Raw genomic sequence first — 23,578 nt, 5'->3', positions numbered from 1 at the left:
AAAAATTGTACGCAGGTTCGTCGTCTCTCGGGATCGTCTATATGAAGTTCAGGCGCCAGGCACGGAAGGTGCCACGCGAAATTCGCAAGAGCGAACACTTCTAGAGACAATAGTACGAGCCTGCAACAATCGAAATTACGCGGAGATGATAAACTAATGGTCGCAGGATTCTACGCGGGTCGAACACGAGGCATTCCCCGCGGCGGGAAGGTTTCTCACGCAATAACGACTCAGAGATTCGGCTAACACAACTTTATTCGTTCGATGATAATTACAGAACGGCTGCCGACAACGACCGGCAGCGTTTTTAGGTTAGCCGGCGCGTGACAGGTGGTCGGCGACGCCGATCCGTCGCACGCGCGATTTGACCGTCTACGGTCCTTCTCTTTGCGCTATGAATCCGGCAGCAACGTGAATTTAACGTCGGCGTTCGTGAACTTCGCGTTCTACGCCCGAATCCCGATGGAAGATGCGTTACAATATTTTTCTCGTCGGCAGAACAAGTCGCAGAAATACAGCGAGAGCACGTGGCGGCGTCGCACCGTGGGACGACTCGAGGTTCGATTCGAAACGACAATAACGCGCGGATCCTCGCAAATGTAATGGTGCCTAATGCTCGAAACTCCCTTCACCGCGCGTAGCGAGGTCAAGTCTACACGCGGATCCTCGCTATCCGACCTCTAGCACGAGCACCCGAAAAATATATTCCCCGCGCGCTTGCTAACCGACGGATTCTCGCCGCCCGCGGATTTCTTCGAATCCGTCTCGAATACCGGCAGCTACGAAATCAAGTCGGTGCTTCTACGACGCGATCGCGGACACAACACACTACCGAGCCAACGCGAGAAGGATCAAATTATCGGAATGAGAACTGGCAGAAGCTTACCCAGGGCAACGATCGTTGTTCGCTTTACTCGTCCCTCGACTCCGGCAGCTTCGCTTCGTCAGATTTACAAAAGACTTGGTATTACGCAATCGTACAGATTCTACTCGCGGCTTTCGGTATCTCGAGCCAACGAAGAAGTGATCCTTCTCGGTGTGCCTTGGGAACAGTGATGTGATCAGACCCACCGTAACTCGCGCATGCGCGGCCAAGACAGTACCGTATCTACAATGACACAGCCGAGCGGCCAGGGCCCTGACGCCTTGAGGCAGTTATTCTGGCGGGAATGTACCAGTGTTATTGGCGGGACGACTGATGGACGAGAGACGATTATGTATTCTTTTGCGTAGTTATTGCAGTGCTCTTTCCCTATCCCATCCTCAAAATAAAGAATAAGTTTCAATTATAAAAGTCTGCGGGGTGCTCAAGCTACACGATTTCATCGAAATAGTTACGCTACTGAGGCTGAAATTGCCGCGCATGCGCGAGTTACGGTGGGTCTGATCACATCACTGCTTGGGAACGCGGAAGCGGAGCGTCCCCCCCTTACCGCTCTTGTCCCCCCGCACGCAGTTCGACCTATCGCGGATAGCTTTTCGGACAGCGCCTAGCCCTGCGCGACGGTCCCTGGCGCTCGGCGATTCGATGTTTCGGCGGCAGCAGCGCGTGTGGATTGGCTGCCTCCCGCTGAGATGATTGACGTGAGCCAATCCGGCAGCGATCCGGTTTCTCTCCGGATGAGGCGACGGCAAGACAGCTGAGATTCCTGGCTTGGCATCGTCCGTCCTTGTCGGCGCCTCCAGGTTGATTTTCCTGTGCCACGTCGATTCCTCTTTCCTCACGGTGTTGTAATTATCGCCGGCGCCGGTCCTTGTACCTTTCTCGGCGGGAGAGGTGCTTCGGGTCCCCCCTCGGGGCCCGACTACGGTCCTGCAGATACGCATCGCGCAATTGGCGCGACGCTCAAAAACATTAGAACTCGCCCATGGGCCTCCCGCGTATTTGGCTGCCAGAGGGTGACCCGGTCTTCCGATAACCGGCATCGGGTGACGTTGGCAAAACTGCCACGTCACAGTTTATCTAAACTGATAAAATTAAAGGTAGCAAAAAATATTGTCCAGGCATAGGTCATGTCACCTTGTATAGATTCTCGATATATTTGACGCGCAATGAAATAATTTGCAACAGCTTCATCAATCGCACGTTATGCGCTATACATATAAACTCCATCTGATCAATGGATGAAAACATAATATAAACTAGAGGGTTATTGTTGCTCTCTCGCTTCGCTCGCTCGTGAGTAGGGTTGTTTTTGCTCGCTCGCTTTGCGAGCTTGCGGATAGGACTGCTCTTGCGAAAGGGTTAGTGATACGCATGGCTAGTAGTACCTATAGCTATTAATGTTTTTTTTTATTTGGTGTGTGACTCTCCACGAGCCACATAAAGAACTTCCCGATTCGTTAGTTGCAGTATATTATTATCATTATTAAGTATACGTTTTAAGAAGATTATACGTTTTCAGGGAAATTCAATATTTTTCTACTTATCAAAATGTTTGCTATATGGCGTCGCATTAAACCAACATCGTATGCTCGTTGCTCGCTTGGTTCCTTGTTATAGCATACTAATGTTGCATAATAAATTATCTTAATTAGTTTTTCGCAAACGATACAACTCCTCATTATCCGGGTTTGCAGTATTGATCTTGGTTTTCTTCGATACTGTTAATTTAAATTGTCCCAAAATATATAAACCGCGCTCACTTTTGAAACTCTGCTCAGTGCTACATGCAACATTTGTAAAGTTCGCCTTTTTGATTTTTTAAAATCCAAACATACTTTCTCGTATGTTTGTCCCTGACTTTTATGAATCGTAATCGCTTCAGCAGAAGCCACTGGAAATTGACTACGTGTGATTTGATATTTTTCCTCACTCGACATATTTACTTGATTTGATATTTTTATTATTGGTGTTAAATTTTGATCAATATTTGCATTTTTCATATAATCACGATAACGAGTTCTTACTTTCACTCCTACTCTGGCCAATTGAAAATCTAACCACAATATAGACGGAATTTTAGTATTTTCTTGAAAAGTAATAAATTTTAATATTCCGCATGTGTGCTCCATTAACCAATCCGTTTTCAACATCAATGTTATTAATAATTATCATATAGTTTATATCAATTTTCAATTTAATCTCAGTTAATAATTCCTTTTGAACTGATTGTTTTTTTAAAGATTGTAATCTACATTTTTTTTTGTACTTTTATCGATATTCTTTGAAAATGTATTCTCGGGAGTAGAGATGATTAACTCACTGTTGGATTATCAACAAGTTACAAAAATGAATCAACGATCTCAGAGTCGTATTCTTAAACAGAGATTACGAAGTATCGATGGAACGTTCTCAGAAGTATACTTTCTTACAAGTGCCGAACTGTGGGGAGGCTAACCTAAACAGTTTGGAGATACGAAGGGACTCTGGTTTCCTTTCTGGGGGTCCCAAAGATTCTTTCCTTCTTAAAAGTTCCGTTGAAGCTAAGACATCTCATGGTAAAGAGCTTCCTTCCGCGCCGTGAAATAAAGGCTAACTTTTACTTTAAAAGTACCAGTGTTCATTTATTTACACCCATATCCAAAAGGTTATGGGCCCAGTTAATGTTGAAATACTCTTGTAATTTAGTGAACTGTGTTTATAAACTATAGTTAAGTTATTTTTCACTAAAACATATAAGCATATATAGGACTAGTGACGTTTCGTGATATTTAATTAGTGACATTTAACTTAGTGACGTTTACTTTAGTAACAATTTAATTAACTGTTTAAAACATTTTAGTGTATATATATATGTATACATATATATGAATATATAATTGAACATGGAGAACTTGAGAATGGGAAGGATCATTAAACCTTTTGATGGTGAGAGATATAGTCTGTCTAAATTAAGAATTCGGTCACTACTGAACGAATTAGATGTGATAAAAGTAATAGATCAGAATATTCCGGAAAGATTAAATACCGAGTGGATTAAGGCGGAAAGAATCGCGAAGAATACGATAAAAAGAGTATTTGTCCGATTCCTTTTTAGGTTTCGCACACACTGGGAGCACGGCGCGGGAAATAATGAAAAGCTTAGATGCTATATACGAGCGAAAAAGTCTCGCGACGCAATTAGCATTGAGAAAGAAACTTTTAAGCTTGAAATTAGAAGGCGATACACCATTGGCAAAACATTTCACCGTATTCGACGATTTGAATGCGGAACTATTATCCGCGGGTGCAAACGTGGGAGAGGCTGATAAAGTGTCGAATTTATTGTTAACTTTACCTTCCGTATATGACGGTGTAATAACTGCAATTGAGACATTGTCTGAGGACAATTTAACATTAGCCTTCGTCAAGGCGCGTTTGTTAGATCATGAGGTAAAATTGAAAACGGAAAGTAATTCCACAAGTACGAAAGTTCTTCAAGCACATAGAGTACACAATTTTAAAAGAAATAATACAGGAATGAAAAGGGTTTTTCAAAATAATAAAAGGTTCAATAAAATGAATACGCCGAATCAGTCCTTTAAAATTAATCGAATGGGAAATATGAAATGTCATCACTGCGGAAGAAAAGGACATAAAATTCGGGACTGTTTCCATTACAAGAGGAGTCAGCAATACCACGAAGATAAGAAAAGGACGGCACAAACGACTCAAGTGACAGAACCGAGCGGATCGCAGGTAGAAGCTGAAGGTTTCGCGTTTATGGCAGGAAACCTGGAAAACAAAGGAACGGAAGAATTGACATTCCTACTCGACTCAGGGGCCTCGGACCATCTTGTAAACAGGGATGACTGTTTTACAACCTATTACACGTTGCAGCCACCCATAAGGATTTCAGTTGCTAAGAACGGAACGTTCATAACGGCGACAAAGAAGGGCAACATCAAGGTGACGAGCAACCTTGGGATCGAGGGTGTTCTGGAAGATGTCCTCTTCTGCCAGGACGTTCCGTACAATTTACTGTCAGTGAGGAAAATTCAGCAGGCAGGGTTGTGCATCAGTTTCGATGAGGAAGGGGTCCACATAACGAGAAATGGTAAATTGGTAATGTGTGGTAAGCCCTTAGAGAATTTAACATGCATTGAATTTAAAATTAATAGAAAAATAGTAAACTGTCTTTCACGAGTTCACAATGCCATCAGCAATAACTATGAACTGTGGCATAGACGATTGGGACACATTGGAAAGGCTAAGTTTATACAGTTGAGGGATAAACAAATGGTTGACGACATAGAACATATTAAAAATGTTGTACCAAATGATAGCTTATGTGAAGCTTGTATAAATGGTAAACAAGCAAGATTACGTTTTGAAAAAGCTAAGGACAAAAGTCATATAAAACGACCATTGTTTATCGTTCATACTGACGCACAGTGGTCCCAAAGCCCGAAAACGTGGACAAAACCTAAAAAATGAACTTTCAGCTAGGTAAGTTTTAATTGTGGGGTTGGATACTCTAAGAGTATGTCTACTTGGAGGTAAACGGCAAAAAGGTCGCATTTTTATACCTGACCAACAGTCGCAGTCCGAACTTCGGTTTCATTAGACAGTGCCTTCGTACTCTTCCAAGTCTCAGTGCGAGTTCTAACTGTACAGTGCGTAAATTGTATTGGAACATTATCGATTTTAAGTGTGCATTATGGATGCTCTTTGTGGAGGTAAGTTGCATAGTTTTTAGTGCAAAATATTTATTATTAACTGATAACTATGTATGGAGAAGAAAGGGTAAAAGTGAAGGCATAAATTTTAAAGATTGGGGTAAAAGTTGAGTCTCGTTCACCCTCGTTCGCTAAAACTTGTTCGAGCTTCTAGTTTATACTATTATGTTGCAATTCTTAAAAAAATTAGCTGCCCCCCTCTGCCCCGTTTTTCGTATCACTGTTTTTTGTAATGCAGAGTAGGTATTTTGTGAGCTTTCGTTGCATTTCTTCTCAAACTGTGAGAGATATCCACCAAGTTTTTCTATAAAATTTAAACAGTTTTTGAAGGATTATGCTTAGAACGTATGGAGGACACAGATTGCCAGTTTTTTTTATAAACAATCATACAATATATCTGAAATTTTTTTATATTTTTCGAAGACAAACGCTGTTTTTATACGTAAAGTAACGTGAATTCGTAATCAGCAACCCCAAAAACGGGTTAATATCCATTTTCAAGCAGATCCAATAATTTTTTAATGTTTATGTCCGCCATATTGGATCCGCCATCTTGTTTTTTGTAATTTTAAGTTCAGATTCGTAATCAGCAACCCCAAAAACGGGTTAATATCAATTTTCAAGCAGATCCAATAATTTTTTAATGTATATGTCCGCCATATTGGATCCGCCATTTTGTTTTTTTTAATTTTAAGTTCAGATTCGTAATCAGCAACCCCAAAAACGGGTTAATACCAATTTTCAAGCAGATCCAATAATTTTTTAATGTATATGTCCGCCATATTGGATCCGTCATTTTGTTTTTTTTTATTTTAAGTTCAGATTCGTAATCAGCAACCCCAAAAACGGGTTAATACCAATTTTCAAGCAGATCCAATAATTTTTTAATACGATTTGAGGTTTTGTCCACGTTTTCGGGCTTTGGGACCACTGTGTGACGTTTGCGGACCTATCACTCCATCTACCGTTAATAATAAGAATTATTTTATATTATTTGTTGATGATTTTACTCACTATTGTGTCACATATATGATCACGTATAAATCAGATGTATTTTCGGCATTCAAAGATTTTGTTGCAAAACGTGAAGCCCATTTTAATTTGAAAATTGTTAATTTATATTCTGATAACGGTAGAGAATACTTATCAAATGAGATGAAAGACTATTGTGTGCAAAGGGGTATCAGTTTTCATTTAACGGTTCCACGAACACCTCAATTGAATGGTATTTCCGAACGCATGGTTCGGACAATTACAGAAAAAGCACGTACGATGATAAGTGGTGCTAGTCTAGATAAAGTGTTTTGGGGAGATGCAGTGCTTACTGCAACTTATATAATTAATTTGACCCCGACTAAAGCTTTAAAAGAAAATAAAACTCCATTCGAATTATGGCACGGTAAAAAGCCTAAATTAAAGTATTTAAAAATTTTTGGTTCAACTGTTTATGTTCATAATAAAGTCAGAAAAACAAAATTTGATGAAAAGTCATGGAAAGGAATTTTACTTGGCTATGAACCGAATTATTATAAGGTTATAAGGTGTGGGACGTGGATAATGAAAAATACGTCGTAGCTAGAGACGTAATAGTAGATGAAACGAATTACTTAGAAACTCGACCAGGAACAAGACCTAAAAAGGTCGATGAAAACATCTATAGTAAAACTGATGCATCTGACATTAGGTCAAAATCAGTGGAAATAGATGAATTGTTTTATAAATCTGATAATGATAAATCAGATGTATTAAAGTCGAGAGCCATAGTAAATTCGGAAGAAAAGTTAAATGAAAACCCAAATAAATTTGTAACAGAAACAAATGTGCACCATGAATCTTGTTCTCAAAATGATAAAGATAAGACAGCAGAGAAAATCGAACCTAGAAGGAGTGACAGGATTAAGCAACGATCTCATATTTCGTACAATGAATGTGACACACAAAATGATATTATCATGTGTGCACAATCTTTTGTAAATGACATACCAAATTCATCTGAAGAGATTGAAAGTAGGGATGATATTGTTCATTGGAAACAAGCAATAAACAGTGGAATCAATTCGCTGCTGTTGAATAAAACTTGGAAACTAGAGGGGTGTTGTTGCTCGCTCGCTTCGCGAGCTTCGCAAGTAGGGTTGTCGTAGCTCGCTCGCTTTGCGAGCTCGCGAGAGGGTTAGTGGTACGGATGTTATTTGGTGTGTGACTCTCCAAGAGTCACACAAAGAACTTCCCGATTAGTTAGTTGTAGTATATTATTATCATTATTAAGTGTACATTTTAAGTAGATTATACGTTTTCAGGGAAATTCAATAGTTTTCTACTTATCAAAATGTTTGCTATATGGCGTCGCATTAAACCAACATCGTAGGCTCGTTGCTCGCTTGGTTCCTCGTTATAGCATACTAATGTTGCAAAATAAATTGTCTTAATTAGTTTTTCGCAAACGATACAACTCATCATTATCCGGGTTTGCAGTATTGATCTTGGTTTTCTTCGATACTGTTAATTTAAATTGTCCCAAAATATATAAACCGCGCTCAATTTTGAAACTCTGCTCAGTGCTACATACAACATTTGTAAAGTTCGCCTTTCTGATTTTTTAAAATCCAAACATACTTTCTCGTATGTTTGTCCCTGACTTTTATGAATCGTAATCGCTTCAGCAAGAACCACTGGAAATTGACTACGTGTGATTTGATATTTTTCCTCACTCGACATATTTACTTGATTTGATATTTTTATTATTGGTGTTAAATTTTGATCAATATTTGCATTTTTCATATAATCACGATAACGAGTTCTTACTTTCACTCCTACTCTGGCCAATTGAAAATCTAACCACAATATAGACGGAATTTTAGTATTTTCTTGAGAAGTAATAAATTTTAATATTCCGTATGTGTGCTCCATTAACCAATCCGTTTTCAACATCAATGTTATTAATAGTTATCATATAGTTTATATTAATTTTCAATTTAAAATTTAAAAAAAATTTTTTTTTTAATTTTAAAAAAATCGAAAAAAAATTTTTTGTGTAATTACGTTTGTTTCTACGGTGGAAACTTTCCGTTCTCTCGTATAAATTGCATTGTTGAATGAACTTCTTTCGAAAAAAAACTAAAAAAACTAAAAAACTACTTGACCAAAATGGACCAAAATCTAATCAGCTCTAAGTTACAGCGGGGCACATCGATTGCATCATTCATCATCCAGATCGCGTTGTTACTTTTTCTGAAAACGTTAACGAAAAATTTGATTACATAGAAACGGCCATACGCACACACACACACACACACACACACATACGAACATTTTGCTGAAAATAGTCTAAAATGACTGCAATGACCATGAAACGTGAAGATCTGCTAAAAAATCGATTTTCGATTTTCGGGGTCATTACAATAACTTCCCTATAAAATCGGGAAGTTAATTAGTTGAGAAACCTAAAGGTATAAACATAGTCGACTGTAAATGGATATTTACTATTAAGAGCGATGAACACGGTAACCCGTCGAAATACAAGGCACGTCTTGTTGCACGTGGATTCAGTCAGGAATATTTAACTGACTATAATGAAACATTTGCACCAGTCGCAAGAATGGCTAGTTTTAGATTTATAGTTGCTTTTGCGAATCAGTTTAATTTATTGATACACCATATGGATGTCAAGACTGCATTTTTAAATGGTGAATTAAAGGAGGAGATTTATATGAAAGTTCCTCAAGGAATTACATGCGAAAGCAACCAAGTTTGCAAATTGAATAAGGCTATATACGGTTTAAAACAGGCAGCAAGATGTTGGTTTGAAGTATTTGACAGAAGTTTGGTAGAAATGGGTTTCCGAAGTTCATCAGTCGACCGTCGTATTTATATTTTAGATAAAGGAAATGTATTGCAAAATATATATGCTGTACTATATGTGGACGATCTTGTGATTGCTACTGCAAACTTGGAAACAATGACTAAATTCAAAGGTTATTTAATGAATAAATTTAAAATGACAGATTTAAATGATATTAGTTTCTTTTTAGGAATAAAAATTGAACGTCATGAAAACAAAATAACCTTAGATCAAAGTGGATATATTAAAACTGTTTTAGAGAAATTTAATATGAATGAATGTAACCTCGTTAGTGCACCTTTGCCAAGCAAGTTAGATTATCAAGCTTTAAATTCTGAAGAAAAATTAGAAGCACCATGCCGTAATCTGATCGGTTGTCTAATGTACGTAATGTTATGTACAAGGCCCGATTTAAGTGCGGCAATAAATATATTAAGTAGATACACGAATAAAAATAATAAAGATCTTTGGCAGTATTTAAAGCGAGTATTAAGATACCTTAAAGGTACAATTAATATGAAATTAGTATATGTGTTAGATCGGTATAACAGTTGGCAACGTAGTTCCATTTCTAGTCACTACTGGCGCTACATTCACCATTGGCGTTCCGCCGCTATCGATCGCACTCTCGTCGATCTCAGACACGCGATCTCGTAACGTATACTTGTATCTCCGGATATCTCTTTTATAATAAAACTATTGTGAGTGTGTAAAGCGACGCCCTGCGTACAGTTAATTTCTGCTCCTATCGAAACCACGATCCTAGCCTCCTTAACAGGTTATGGGCCCAGAGCATAAAGAACAAAATTAACGAAATACGCAACTTAACCTATACGGCCACGAGGCGCGCAAAATTGCACAAGTGACGCTAGAGATCGATCGAAGATCTGTTTTCGCTCGTAGTTCCGTGCATTAATAAAAGAACATAAATCGTCGCGAACGCGTACACACGTGCTAACGAATAATAAAGTGACGCCGTGTCGCCAGTGAACGATCGAACAAGAAAAATGGCATTTTCGAACACCGTGCGATTAGAAGTGCTAACGCGTGAAAACTACGATACTTGGAAAATTCAAGCACGAGCCGTCTTAATGAAAAATGATCTTTGGGAATACGTGTGCGGCGAAAGCGTGCCTCCTGTCGTGGGTGGAGAAGGCGACGCCCTCCGAGCACCGCAACAAGCGCACAAAGCATGGCTGAAACAAGATGGAAAGGCTATGTCGGATCTGATACTTTCGATAAATCCATCCGAATTAAAACAGATTCGCGGCTGCAACACATCAAGAGAAGTGTGGGAAAAATTGGAGTCCGTCTACGCTTCGAAAGGACCTGCACGTAAAGCAACATTACTCAAAAAATTAACCCTGCACAAAATGCAGGAAGGCGGGGATATTCGAGAACATACGACTGTATTCTTCGACGTTGTCGATAAATTGGAAGCCATGGGCATAAACATTAATGGTGAGTTACTTTCAATGATGCTATTATATAGTTTGCCAGACAGCTTCGACAATTTCCGATGCGCGATCGAGACGCGCGACGATCTACCGGATGCTGAATCGCTACGGGTAAAAATAATCGAGGAAAGCGACGCACGAAAGCAAAAGACGACTGGAAACGAATCCAACGCCATGTTCGTCAAGCATTACCGACACAGAGGAAAACCATCGAGAAATGCAGAGGAAATCCACCGAAAAACCAATGGAAAACCGAACGAAGGTAAACAATCACTTCATCCTGTTAAATATAAGTGCGGATATTGTAGAAAGGTAGGACACAAGACTGCAGACTGTTGGAAGAAGAAGTCGACCAATCCAAGGGGAGATCCTGACGATGAAACGTATCTCGCAACTACACTCAACGATGAGTCAGCACAGCTCTCCAGCACCGTATTGGACAAGAATCATTGGTGTCTGGATAGCGGATGCACATCTCACTTATGCAACGACAAAGGTTTGTTCACGAACCCGGAGGAGACACGCAGCGGATTGAGACTGGCCAGTAACGCGACAGCTCAAATAACCGCAAAAGGCGACGTGAACATCATGACATCGGATGGCAATCAAGGCAAGTTAATCAAACTTCAAAACACCTTATACGTTCCCGAATTGAGGACTAATTTATTGTCCGTTGCCAAGATTGTAGACAAAGGCAATGAAATAATCTTCCGAAAGAATCATGCTGTTGTCGCAGACCCTCGTGGAAAAGTGAAATTAATCGCTGACAGAAGAGGCGATTTATTCTATCTGCGTGGGAATAGACAACAGGCTTGCGTTGCAACCAAGGACCGGTCCAGTGCACAAATCTGGCACGAAAGACTCGGACACCTGAACTCCAGGGATACGTCATCAATGTTGAAGAATTTACTTCAACTCAAGATCAACGACGCGAAGAAATTACCTTCATGCAAGATATGTCTAACGGGAAAACTTACAAGTCTCCCGTTTACATCCAAATCCGAGCGATCGTCAAACCTCTTGGATGTCGTGCATACGGACCTGTGCGGACCGATGCGAACTACATCAATTGGATGCGCGCGTTACTTCATGACATTAATCGACGATCACAGTCGATGGTGCGAGATATATTTCCTTAAGAGTAAGGACGAGGCAACAAGTAGGTTCATCGAATACAAAAACTTCGTTGAGACGCAGACCGGGCGTAAAATAAAAGCAGTTCAATCGGATAACGGAACGGAATACTGTAATAATATCTTGAACGAAATTTTCAGTAAAGCCGGGATCCGTCGACGCTTAACAACCGTTCACACACCGGAGCAGAACGGAATCGCCGAACGCAAGAATCGTACCTTAGTTGAATCGGCGCGGTGCATGTTGATACAGTCGGGACTTCCACCTAAATTCTGGGCGGAAGCAATTGCCACCGCCAACTTTATACGCAACAGATGCATCACCAAAAGCCTGGACGGTAAAACCCCTCACGAAATATGGACTGGGAAAGAACCGAATATAAGATTTCTTAAAACATTCGGATGCAGGGCATACGTGCTGGACAAAACCCAAAATAAGGGGAAGTTCGATCGAAGAGGGATCGCAGGTAACTTCGTAGGATACTCGAACAAATCCAAAGCGTATCGCGTATGGATTCCGAGCGAGAACAGAATTCGAACAACAAGAGACGTGAAATTTCTGGACGAATTCGACTCCGAAGACAAGTTCGATGATATCATCACAGAAGAAACTGCAAACGGAAGATTCAGGATCATAAGCATCGGAAGCACCGAGACTACACGAAACGATGAACAGACAACACCGGAAGAGCAAACAACGCCCGCAACCAATACAACGCCCGCAACCAATACAACGTCCGCAACCAATACAACGTCCGCAACCAATACAACGCCCGATCCTTCACCGAACACGGAAAATAATACAAACGACGAAAATACTTTGAGGCGCTGTCCAGGAAGACCTCGAAAGATAAAAACCGGAAAACCAGGTCGACCGGCCAAAGAATATAATACGGCAAATGTTAATCAGAGTCGGGACGAGCAGCTCGATACGGGGACAACAAACGAGGACATGCAAACCGATGATGCCTCACAGACCGAAGAGCAAAACGCGCAGAGCGACGAAAGCGAAATAGAATGGCACGAAGCCGAATTCGCTATGCTCGCGTCAGAAATTAATTTCTCCAACGCAATCTCTGGTCCCGACAGCGACGAATGGAAAGAGGCGATCTATTCGGAAATAAAATGCCTATTCACAAATCGTACTTGGACTTTAGTCAAGAAACCAGACAAAGCCAAGGTCATAGGATGCAGAACGGTTCTTCGGAACAAATACAAACCGGACGGAAGCTTAGAAAGGCGGAAGGCGCGAGTTGTGGCGAAAGGATTCGCCCAACGACCAGATATAGATTTTCATGACACGTTCGCACCAGTAGCGAGAATCGAATCTCTTCGATTATTGATGGCATTAGCCGCGAAGTATGATCTTCGTGTCGCGCAACTGGATGTAACAACTGCTTACTTGAACGGCAAAATCGACACGGAAATCTATATGGATATGCCCCCACTTCTTGAAGAAATGCTTCACAGGATCGTCCATGAAGAGGAAGACACCGACCTTATAAAAAGGGCACAAAGCATGCTAGACAAGATCCGCACAGGACACAAAGTTTGTAAACTTGTAAAGGCATTATATGGCCTGCGCCAAGCGGGCCGCTTATGGAATGAGGAACTAAACAGAATCCTTCGAAGTATCGGATTCACTCCGACAAACGCAGATCCATGCGTGTACGTCGACAAAAGTGAAAGAACATTCATTCTAGTCTATGTCGACGATATATTGATTATCACCAATAATTAGGACAGGGAGAGACAAATTAAAAGGAAACTCTCCGAATCATTCAAGATCAAGGATCTTGGAGAAGTAAAATATTGTTTAGGATTCGAGTTTCAGCGCGAAAGGGGAACTATACGTCTTTCACAATCCGGTTATATTCGCGACATAATTCAAAAGTTCGGGATGGAACACTGCAAGCCAACGAGTACTCCTCTCGCTGTTGGCAGCAAATTAGACGCCGTCGGAGAAAATGACGAAGAGGACGCTCACAACTTTCCCTACAGGGAACTTATGGGTGCATTAACATACTTAGCAATCGGTACGCGTCCGGATATCGCACATGCGGTAAGTGCCTTAAGCCAATTTAACAGCAAACATAAAAGGGTGCATCAGACAGCCGCGAAACGAATCCTTCGATATCTTAAAGGAAGCATCAACTGCGGACTTCTATATAAAAAGGAAAACAAAAATCTAATTGGATTAGTAGACGCCGATTGGGGGAACTGCCCTATAGATAGGCGATCATACACAGGTTCAGCATTTATTCTTAGCGGAGCCGCCATATGTTGGGAATCCCGCAAACAAAGGACAGTCGCATTATCATCGACGGAAGCCGAATACATGGGACTCACCGACGCTACGAAACAGGCCATATACTTAATTGGTTTCTTAAAAGAACTTGGTTTTGCAGATTTAGCTGATGTCGTAATATACAACGATAACCAAGGAGCAAGAAAACTGGCTTCAAATCCTGTGTTCCACGCAAGAACGAAGCACATCGATATCCGACACCACTTCGTTCGTCAAGCTATACTAAATCATCCAATGAAGATAGAATATATCCCAACAGAGGACATGATCGCCGACGTACTCACAAAAGCTCTCTCAGGACCAAAGCACCATAAGTGCACGAGCGAACTCGGCGTAACGCCTCTCATCAATTAGACAGCAATTGTATTAAAATGCAATGTCATGTACTCCCTTCAGGAATCATAACATTGAGGGAGAGTGTTAGATCGGTATAACAGTTGGCAACGTAGTTCCATTTCTAGTCACTACTGGCGCTACATTCACCATTGGCGTTCCGCCGCTATCGATCGCACTCTCGTCGATCTCAGACACGCGATCTCGTAACGTATACTTGTATCTCCGGATATCTCTTTTATAATAAAACTATTGTGAGTGTGTAAAGCGACGCCCTGCGTACAGTTAATTTCTGCTCCTATCGAAACCACGATCCTAGCCTCCTTAACAATATGTGAGAGTAAATTATGATGAAATGATAAGTGGATATGCCGACTCTGATTGGGGAGGTCATGATGAAAATGACAGAAGGAGTACAACGGGATACTTATTCAAATTATTTGAACAATGCACAATTTGTTGGTCAACAAAAAGACAAGCATCTGTAGCTGCCTCTTCTACTGAAGCAGAATATATGGCCCTTTTTGAAGCCACGAGAGAAGCTTTATGGTTAAAATCCTTAGCGGACAGCATAAGTATGGATATTTCAAAGCCAATAGTAATATATGAAGATAATAATGGCTGTATAAGCATAGCAAATAATCCAAGTAATCACAAGAGATCGAAACATATAGATATCAAGTATCATTTTTCCAGGGAGCAAATTGAGAAGAACATTATTAAATTGATATTTGTCTCCACAGAAAATCAAGTAGCTGACGTCTTGACGAAGCCATTGCCAGCATCTAAAATGGAATTTAGGACAAAGTTGGGCTTACAAGGAGAGCGCAAGGCCTTCGGGTCACCGATTTAGTTGAGATTTCGTAAACTTATAGATTACGATCTCCCTTTCACGAATATATACCATTATAGAGGCAAACACTCAATAATTGTTGAGATATTTATAAACAAAGTTTTTTCATAACCAGTAGTAGAAATATGCTATTGTAGAGAAAGTATATAACAAGTAATATTCTGGTGTAATGGCAACGTACTAGACTTACTACCCCGAGGGCTAGGGTTCGATTCCCGCCCGGGAAAAAATATTTCTTTTGCTTATTTATTTATATTATCTATTCGCTGTGTAACATTGACTTGTTCATATGAGATTACACATTTATTACAAATCAAATAACAAAAGTTTTAGTAAATTATAAACAAATTAACCGAGAGAGAAATCAATAAAATAGTGAATTACCCTCTCGTGCCTGGAAAGAGAAGAAATAAAGTAAATATAGGAAGAGAAAATATGGTACACGATACATTTAATAATATTGTACTTACAATTATATATATTTTTAATTATAATAGTAGAGAGAGTGCATGTCGTAAAAGCATACGAAACATAATACGCAGAAACAGCTTGCACATCGAATAAGTGCAGTATTATTGCATTGGCACCTGCTTCTTTGTACATTTATGGGAAAACAGATTTGATTGATGTTTTTAAAAATTTATCTTTCTGCTGTAAATACGGCTACATACCATGCATGTTCCAGCACAGATTGAAAAATTAGTGCACATAATTGTTTGTATTTTATTAATTTTGGTTAATTTATTTATAATGTATTAAAACTTTTGCCAATGCAATGATATTGCACTTATTTTAGGTGCAAGCTGTTTCTGCGTATTATGTTTCGTATTCTCTTACGGCATGCACCACTATTATAATTAAAAATATGTAATTGTAGGTACAATATTATTAAATATATCGTGTACCATATTTTCTCTTCCTATATTTACTTTATTTCTTCTCTTTCCAGGCACGAGAGGGTAATTCACTATTTTATTCATTTCTCGGTTAATTTGTTTATAATTTATTAAAACTTTTGTCCTTTGATTTGTAATAAATGTGTAATCTCATATGAACAAGTCAATGTTACACAGCTAATAGATAATATAAATAAATAAGCAAAAGAAATATTTTTCCCGGGCGGGAATCGCACCCTAGCCCACCGGGTAGTAAGTCTAGTACGTTGCCACTACACCAGAATATTACTTGTTATACACGTTCTCTACAATAGCATATTTCTACTACTGGTTATGAAAAAACTTTGTTTATAAATATCTCAACAATTATTGAGTGTTTGCCCCTATAATGGTATATATTCGTGAAAGGGAGATAGTAATCTATAAGTATACGAAATCTCAACTAAATCGGTGACCCGAAGGCCTTGCGCTCTCCTTGTTAGAGTAAATAAAGTTTTATATACTGTAACGTTGCCCGTATTCGACCGGCTTGTTGACCGGCGGAAACGGTCAACCCCGAGATTTTACAGCCGCTGAGGACGGGCCGTGCGCGGCCGCGCGGACACGGTCCTCTCGGGACAAAAGTGGTTGGCGAGAAGAGTCGAATCGGACGCTAAATGTTGTTCGGGCGCCAGGTACTCGGAAGTACCGCACTAAGAAACACGAAATGCTCGGGTTCGAGGACGTCGAACACGAGTGGCGGCTCTTCTCGCGTTCACGAACGAAATTCGACGACACGGACTGCCAGGAGTTCGGACACAGGGGATAACGGGGACAGCCCTCGCGGCAGGACGGGTCTCGCAGGTCGGAAATGACTCGAAACAATTAGGGCTCGAATGAATTTATTCGTTGTCAGGAGATAAATTACAGAGGGGCGGCCACGTGGCCGCAACCCGGGAGCCCGCGCTCCTTGTACACTTGTGCGATGGATCGTCGATCGCGGAGCGCGTGATTCGAGACTTCGCGATTCTAGAAAGTACGGTACGACGGTACAATGCACGTCTCAACGGAGACGGGATTCGCGAAACGCTGATGTTCAGCGTAGTCTCGACGGACCGGCGCGCGATTGCCGAGCGCGATGGACGCTATTTTCCCGAATTCGCAGTTCCCGAAATTATCCTCTCTCGACGCGGCTCCTAGAGGAAGCCTTCCGACTACTCGAAGGGGAAGACTGTTCGCGAAGGCTCAAAGCGTCTCAGGGAGTACGCGAGCACCAATGCACGAGGCCCAAGGCCTCGGCAATCACCAATGGTCCGAGGACGATGCGCACTCGCTTCGTCCTCGCACTAAATATCGAGCCAACCCGAAATGCTAACGAGGATCACTTAGTCGACTTGCCGTGCTGTATCAGCTAGTCGGATTTCTGCACTGGGGCCGGAACTCTTGGCCTACGCTCGGGAATCGTTCTCGAACCACGTCGCAATAACCACCCGCGACGCGTACTTTGTTCAGTAAGGCGGAACACGGAAAATCTCTACGAAAATGCGGAAACTCGACCGATCTGCTCGATAACCAGCGCGACAATGATCCTTCGTCGCATCGACGGAGCGCTTCGATTCTCGATCTCCCCACTCCTTTCGTCTTGCCGAAATTCCCTATGGGCGCACCCGCAACGCAACTACTCTAGTCGCAGGATCGACCTATCAGAACGGGTCGTTGGACCCACGACCTGTCAAACACCAATGGCCGATCGTCGAAGGCGATCGGCGAGGACTCGTCCTCTTAGGCGCTCCTCCGCACCACCCTTGCCGGGGCCGACTGTAGGAGGGTGAGACGCCGGCTGGACCACCAAAATGCCGATGTTACGTTGTTGCAGCCCCATTGTCCTGGCACGTCGTCTCCGAGTTTACGGGCTCGTGTGCATCGGTGCCTTTTGCCACTTCTCCGGATCCGGAATGGTTTTTATTGGCGGCCAATATTTCGTCGTCGGGTGATCCTCTGGTGCGGGGCGCCTTGTCGGTATTTGTTGCTTCCTAGGCACGCTCCCGAGAGTAATTGCTCTCGGTGCGTGCAACAGATGGCATTAGGAGCGATTCTCGATTTTAATCTCTTCCTCAAGGAGCGTTCTTAGTTGCGGGTGGTTCTTGCATTCACTAACGGTCGGTCCGGTTCACTCCCGATACGGTTCTCTGACCGTTTATCAAACGGAGAAGTGACGTCGCAGGCTTGCAACGTCACAATACAAAAAACAAAAAAAAAATTTAAATACAGAGAGATAAGATTGAAATGAATATATTATAGTTTTAATAGTATAAGGTTTTGATATGGTCTGATTAGGTTTTCTGGGTTTCCCTAATCCTTGGCAACAAATGTTGGACCATTTGTAATTTCCCAGAAAACGGCAAGAAAGGAATCTCTTTGCAATTTATTTTATCATAGAGTTTAATTTGTAATTAGGTTTAGTATTCAATCGTAATTTATGGAACATATATATATATAATGATATTGTATTGTTTAATCTTATGTGAGAACAGTTGATTTATTTTTGAGGGGGCGTGTTGGATTATCAACAAGTTACAGAAATGAATCAACGATCTCAGAGTCGTATTCTTAAACAGAGATTACGAAATATCGATGGAACGTTCTCAGAAGTATACTTTCTTACAAGTGCCGAACTGTGGAGAGGCTAACCTAAACAGTTTGGAGATACGAAGGGACTCTGGTTTCCTTTCTGGGGGTCCCAAAGATTCTTTCCTTCTTAAAAGTTCAGTTGAAGCTAATTGTAAGACATCTCATGGTAAAGAGCTTCCTTCCGCGCCGTGAAATAAAGGCTAACTTTTACTTTAAAAGTACCAGTGTTCATTCATTTACACCCATATCCAAAACTCACTCTTGCAGTGGGATAATTTTCGATTATTGTAAGCGGAAACATCATCGTAAGATACAAAAAAAATTTAAAAAAAATTTTTTTTTTTAAATTTTAAAAAAATCGAAAAAAATTTTTTTTGTGTAATTACGTTTGTTTCTTCGGTGGAAACTTTCCGTTCTCTCGTATAAATTGCATTGTTGAATGAACTTCTTTCGAAAAAACTAAAAAAACTAAAAAACTACTTGACCAAAATAGACTAAAATCTAATCAGCTCTAAGTTACAGCGGGGCACATCGATTGCATCATTCATCATCCTGATCGCGTTGTTACTTTTTCTGAAAACGTTAACGAAAAATTTGATTACATAGAAACGGCCATACGCGTGCACACACACACACACATACGAACATTTTGCTGAAAATAGTCTAAAATGACTGCAATGACCATGAAACGTGAAGATCTGCTAAGAAATCGATTTTCGATTTTCGGGGTCATTACAATAACTTCTCTATAAAATCGGGAAGTTAATAAAATCAGTTTAATAATTCAAAAACTTTGCCATCATTTTTTAAGAGAACGATTGAATTTTGACCAATGGTTCTCGTTGTACTTTTTATCCTTGTGACGAATAGAATACAACGCATTAAAAAATTTGACGAAATTCAAGGTCAAAAGGTCGATACAGGTAATTTACACATGTCAAAATATTGCCTATAATACTAAGAAACTTAGGAAAGTATCTAAATGATACGAAATTAATCTGACGTAAATATTTCGGAATTTATTTGTGAAGGTACGTAAGATAATTTAAGTTTTCTGTCAGCTAGGAGATCCTGCCACCACCTGGCAGACTGTTTCAATGTCCGTTGTCTCTTCGGATCATTGAAATCGACCAATATGATACCGAATCGTTCGCTGCAACAATAAATATTACTATCAAAAATGCATGTAAATGTTTCAATTTCAGATAGCCTATAAATCTGACCATATACAGGGTGGCCCAATAACTTTAACCACACACCTTGAATATTTTCATTATTTGCAATAATATTAAAAAGTGATACATACAAAATTATTGATAATATGATTAAACATAAAAAAAATTAATTTAAAGCTCATAAAATCGTTTTTCTCGAATATCTTTGTGTATGTTTAATCCATTAGGGGCACGTTTTTCCGTTACCCGATCGAGCTCAAACTTTACACAGATTTTTTTTAAAATTATTTAGAATAACTCTGGGGGTGTCATCAAAGATATTTTGACAAATATTTTTGATAAGAGTAAATAAGATCCACCCTACTGTGTATTCTAACAAGTGAGAAACAAACCTGTATCCTCTTTCCCATTCGAAATTATCTAGAAGCGACCATAAATAGTATCCTCGAATGTTAATGCCATCTACGTGTATGGCTAGAAGCATTTCTCTCAAGTAAGCACGATAGTAATCGATTCGGTCAGTATCGTTGACGGTTCCAAAATCGGAGAATCCATTTTCAACAACGTATATCGGCGGATTGCCATATTTCGACGACAATTCGCGAAGAACGCTCCGAAAGCCTTCGGGTACCACCTAAAAGAAACATAACAGTAAACTTGTTTTATATTTGCATTACACTTCATGAAACACTGTTTTCTACAAGATTTTAAGAAACGTTTAAACTTCAATATTTTTAGCACGTCAACAATAAAATTAGAAACTACGTAGATTCTTTAAATTGCAATTACTTTGTTAAATGAAATAGAAGCTAAACACCGAAGATATGTAACACATTTTTTCCTGCTATCAATAGATAGTACAATAAAATGTAAGTTGAAATGTAAAGATGTACAATAGTACAGTGAATCCAAAAAACGCTGAACTATACCTCAAGAAATCAAAAAGTTTTAACTTTTTTAAACATAACTCTGTAGATTTTGACGAGAAAATGTCAAAAATCCAAGTTCTAATAATTACACTGTCCAACACCAAATTTGATTTCAATATACTGTTGGGTCCCTCTTATAGAGTTTTTTGCACTGATTCCGAATCTGGTTTTAATTTTTTTCCTATACGTCCAGTTTTTGAGAAAATGGAGTTTTAAAAAAATACATATTTTTCAACTTTAAACAAATATTGCGATGTTATTATAAAAGATATTGAATTGTTGTTTACAGCAAAAGATTCTGTAGACTTTCCCGAATACAGTGATATCCAATATTAATACATTATGATTGTTTAAACATGTTTAAACAATGATTAAAGACGGAGATGCACCACTTTTGCACCAATTTTTGCGGATATTTTCGAATTTATCTCAAAAAATAAGGGTCCAGCGAAAAATTGAACTATACCACGCGAAAGAGCAGACTTTTATCTTGAGAAACCCCCCTGTGAAGTTTGCATGGTCGACGTTTTTACCGAACCAGAAAGCAAAATATCTTTGCCCGACATGCGTTGACGCCAGTGGTGCTCTTCCACTAGCGCGGTCGTTCGTCGGGATACGGCGCGTGGCTATGAGCGCGCAATTATGTCAGCTTACTTAAATGTAATATTTTATTAAATGTTATATTATTGTTATTTATTATTTATTAGTATATTTATTCTGTATAAATTATTTTATGTATTTTTTAATGTTAGTCTCTCGTTTATAGTATATTTAATACAAAAAATACCTTTTGTAACAAAAAAATAATTTATTCACACACTACACTATTACACTATTTACAATGCTAATATATATGTGTACACTATTCAGATATAATACACTATATCGATTTAATATGGAGCAAACTATTTTAATTATGTATTTAAGTCAATAAAAATAGTCCCGTTTATATTGTGTTTGGACTTATTTTACTCGGAAGAATCTCGAGTGTTCATTGGCACTATAATTACAATACATAGATAAGACGACAATTACTGAAAATAAAATTTTTCAGTCACCGCATTGCAGACTTTCCTTACATTGTATGTATTCCGTTGTCCGTAGACCGTCATTTATTTCAAAATATCGTGTTGGTTCTTAAGAAAACTGATGCCAGAGTTCAGTTTCGGCTTTGCGTTTGTTGAAATCAGTCGTGTCAAGCATTTCAAATCTGCATTGCTACGTATAAAACTTCATAAAAAACATTTATAGTTATTTATAGTATTTTAGTTGTTGTGTATATGATATATGTATTTTAGTAGTGTATTATATCTGAGTAGTGTACACATATATATTAGCATTGTAAATAGTGTAATAGTGTAGTGTGTGAATAAATTATTTTTTTGTTACAAAAGGTATTTTTTGTATTAAATATACTATAAACGAGAGACTAACATTAAAAAATACATAAAATAATTTATACAGAATAAATATACTAATAAATAATAAAGAACAATAATATAACATTTAATAAAATATTACATTTAAGTAAGCTGACATAATTGCGCGCTTATAGCCACGCGCTGTTTCACCGCAGCGCAGCGCGCCGCGCCGTATCCCGACGAACGACCGCGCTAGTGGAAGAGCACCACTGGCGTCAACGCATGTCGGGCGAAGATATTTTGCTTTCTGGTTCGGTAAAAACGTCGACCATGCAAACTTCACAGGGGGGTTTCTCAAGATAAAAGTCTGCTCTTTCGCGCGGTATAGTTCAATTTTTCGCTGGACCCTTATTTTTTGAGATAAATTCGAAAATATCCGCAAAAATTGGTGCAAAAGTGGTGCATCTCCGTCTTTAATCATTGTTTAAACATGTTTAAACAATCATAATGTATTAATATTGGATATCACTGTATTCGGGAAAGTCTACAGAATCGTTTGCTGTAAACAACAATTCAATATCTTTTATAATAACATCACAATATTTTATTAAAGTTGAAAAATATGTTTTTTTTTCAAAGCCATGATTTTCAAAAACTGGACGTATAGGAAAAAAATGAAAACCAGATTCGGAATCAGCGCAAGAAACTCTATAAGAAGGACCCAACAGTATATTGAAATCACAAAAAAGTTGAAATTTCTTGGACAGTGTTATGGGTGTGTCGAGTTGAGCAATTTTAAGCGTTATTGATAAGTAAGGGCGTCGCTATATGTTGGTATGTAGCAAGCGCCGCGCTCAATGTAGCAATTCGTCTCACGAGTGGAGCACCTAGATGGCAGCACACGCGCGCGGTGATGTCGATAACGTTGATTTGCAAGCGTAGTCTCCCCCACCCCTCCACAGGAACCTAATCCTGACCAACCTTCTCGCGGCTCCGCTCATTGGACGCTGTCTGAGTAGATACCAACATGGCGGCGCCCTTTCCTGTCAAAATCGTTGAACTTTAAACTTTAAACACGCGTAAC

General features: G+C 39.6%; 1 protein-coding gene across 2 annotated transcripts in view; it reads right to left on the bottom strand.

Annotated features, from left to right (window-relative positions):
- Nucleotides 1-17,266: 17,266 nt before the first annotated feature.
- Nucleotides 17,267-23,578, bottom strand: part of LOC143217701 (myrosinase 1-like) — a 32,608-nt gene continuing 26,296 nt past the window's right edge. For both annotated transcript variants that reach the window (XM_076442245.1, XM_076442249.1), the window contains 2 exons: nt 20,597-20,838; nt 17,267-20,182 (listed from right to left, as the gene is read on the bottom strand). In XM_076442245.1, the coding sequence (XP_076298360.1) occupies nt 20,023-20,182; nt 20,597-20,838 (402 nt within the window). In that variant the 3' untranslated portion in view covers nt 17,267-20,022. The remainder of the gene's footprint in view (nt 20,183-20,596; nt 20,839-23,578) is intronic.

Source organism: Lasioglossum baleicum, chromosome 2 (assembly GCF_051020765.1).
Source record: "Lasioglossum baleicum chromosome 2, iyLasBale1, whole genome shotgun sequence".
Taxonomy (NCBI): Eukaryota; Metazoa; Arthropoda; class Insecta; order Hymenoptera; family Halictidae; genus Lasioglossum; species Lasioglossum baleicum.
Note: the sequence above shows the minus strand (reverse complement) of the source record. Positions and strands in the feature narration are given on the sequence as shown.